Raw genomic sequence first — 1657 nt, 5'->3', positions numbered from 1 at the left:
AAAAAAAAAAAAAAAAAGGAATGGTATTACTGTATCTGTGGCTGGCCTTTAGAGATCTGCTGTCTCTGCCTACTGAGTGCTGAGATCAGTGTATACTACCACGCAAGCTCAACAGATTAAAAACTTGTGAATTAAAACAGCAATAACTATTCTAATTTATTAAGTCAATAAATAAAGACTGAATACTTTGTGAAAGTAACGCTCTAAGGAACTGCATGCACCTGTCTGCTGAGGGGATTTAAAGTAACAGTCTGATGAACAGCATCCAATCAAGTCTCACTTTAATTCCTCACCAAACTCTACTGTTGGTTCTGAGCATCCTACATAGATTTTTACAAGAGAAACAATGCCCTTCTCCTAACTGAACAGTACCTGTTTTAAATGCACTTAGAGCCTCATTAAGTATGAAATTAATTGGCTTTAAAATGGTGACATAACAATGTCCATTGGATATTTTATTTTCCTTATTGATTTCTGCCTGCATTTGCCACAAAATACTTTTATAATTATCTTATAATATCAGTGCCAGAGTTTGTTTTTTCCAGCATTAGGTTCTTTTTTTTTTTTAACTTTTATTGCATTATGATGAGAAAAGTTACATGATTTCAATTTATCTGAATTCAGCAAGGGATGGAGAGAGATGTTCAGTTTGATAGATACTGATGTCTAAAAAGGCTACTATAATCCATTGTTAAGCAGACATGAAAATAATAAAATGCTTCTTTAAAATGATTAAATATATTAACTTATTTTAAAAAATGTCAAGGAGAAATGTTTTTAAATGTCATTCTACAATAAAAGTAAAGGACACTCACTCACCAGTTCACTCCATCTGCTTCCACCCAGGCAAAACGGTACTCATTGACCCGGAGCATCAGCTGCAGACAGCCAGCAACACACTGCACATACTGAGAACTCTACACAGGAAAAGTGTGCAGTGTTAGACTGAAAAGCATTCTAAGTCATGAGACCAACACACATTTCTATAGGAATTGTCTATATTACAATTTTTACTATAATTTGTTAGATCTAGAGCACCCAAAGTAGGTCAATTCTTGCATCTGTTTATATCTTTGCCTCTTAGAAATTTAGGTGATTGTTGTTTCCCAAAATAAATCTACACATTCAGGATGACATAATATATTTTGAGAAATTAACAAAGTAACTGTAGCTCTGATATTGTCTGATAAGTACTTACTTCACCTTGCTATTTACAAATCTTGGAGAGAGAATCTACAAACAGAAAATGCTGCTCTATGCAATTACACAAATATTAAAAAAAATCAAAACAATAAAAAGAAGATATAGCCTATACTTGAGTGATTTTCAGCACATTATAAACTTTCCTGTAGAGCTCAGTTTCCTCACTCCTATAAGGTACTAACAAGAGGACAACACCTGCAGGGACCCCGCCAGGGCTGAAGGCAGTAATCCATTCAATACACAACTACAAGTATGAAAGAACTTGGACTTTGGAGTAATATTAAAAATATCTAATTAAAGCTGGGCATGGTGGTGCACTCAGGAAACAGAAGCTAGCCTGGTCTACAGAGCAAGTTCCAGGACAACCAGGACTATACAGAGAAACGCATCCTGGGGGAAAAAAATCTAATTAACATTGGTAAAAGACAACATATAAGGAACATTACTGCATTGC

At 34.7% G+C, this 1657-nt stretch overlaps 1 protein-coding gene across 3 annotated transcripts in view; it reads right to left on the bottom strand.

Moving 5' to 3' along the window:
- The window catches only part of Atp6v1h (ATPase H+ transporting V1 subunit H), a 97311-nt gene that overhangs the window by 60268 nt on the left and 35386 nt on the right, over window positions 1-1657 (bottom strand). For all 3 annotated transcript variants that reach the window (XM_031366764.1, XM_031366765.1, XM_031366766.1), the window contains one exon: window positions 820-917. In XM_031366764.1, the coding sequence (XP_031222624.1) occupies window positions 820-917 (98 nt within the window). The remainder of the gene's footprint in view (window positions 1-819; window positions 918-1657) is intronic.

This window comes from Mastomys coucha, unplaced genomic scaffold, assembly GCF_008632895.1.
Source record: "Mastomys coucha isolate ucsf_1 unplaced genomic scaffold, UCSF_Mcou_1 pScaffold14, whole genome shotgun sequence".
Classification (NCBI taxonomy): domain Eukaryota; kingdom Metazoa; phylum Chordata; class Mammalia; order Rodentia; family Muridae; genus Mastomys; species Mastomys coucha.
This window is presented reverse-complemented; position numbering and strand designations above follow the sequence as displayed.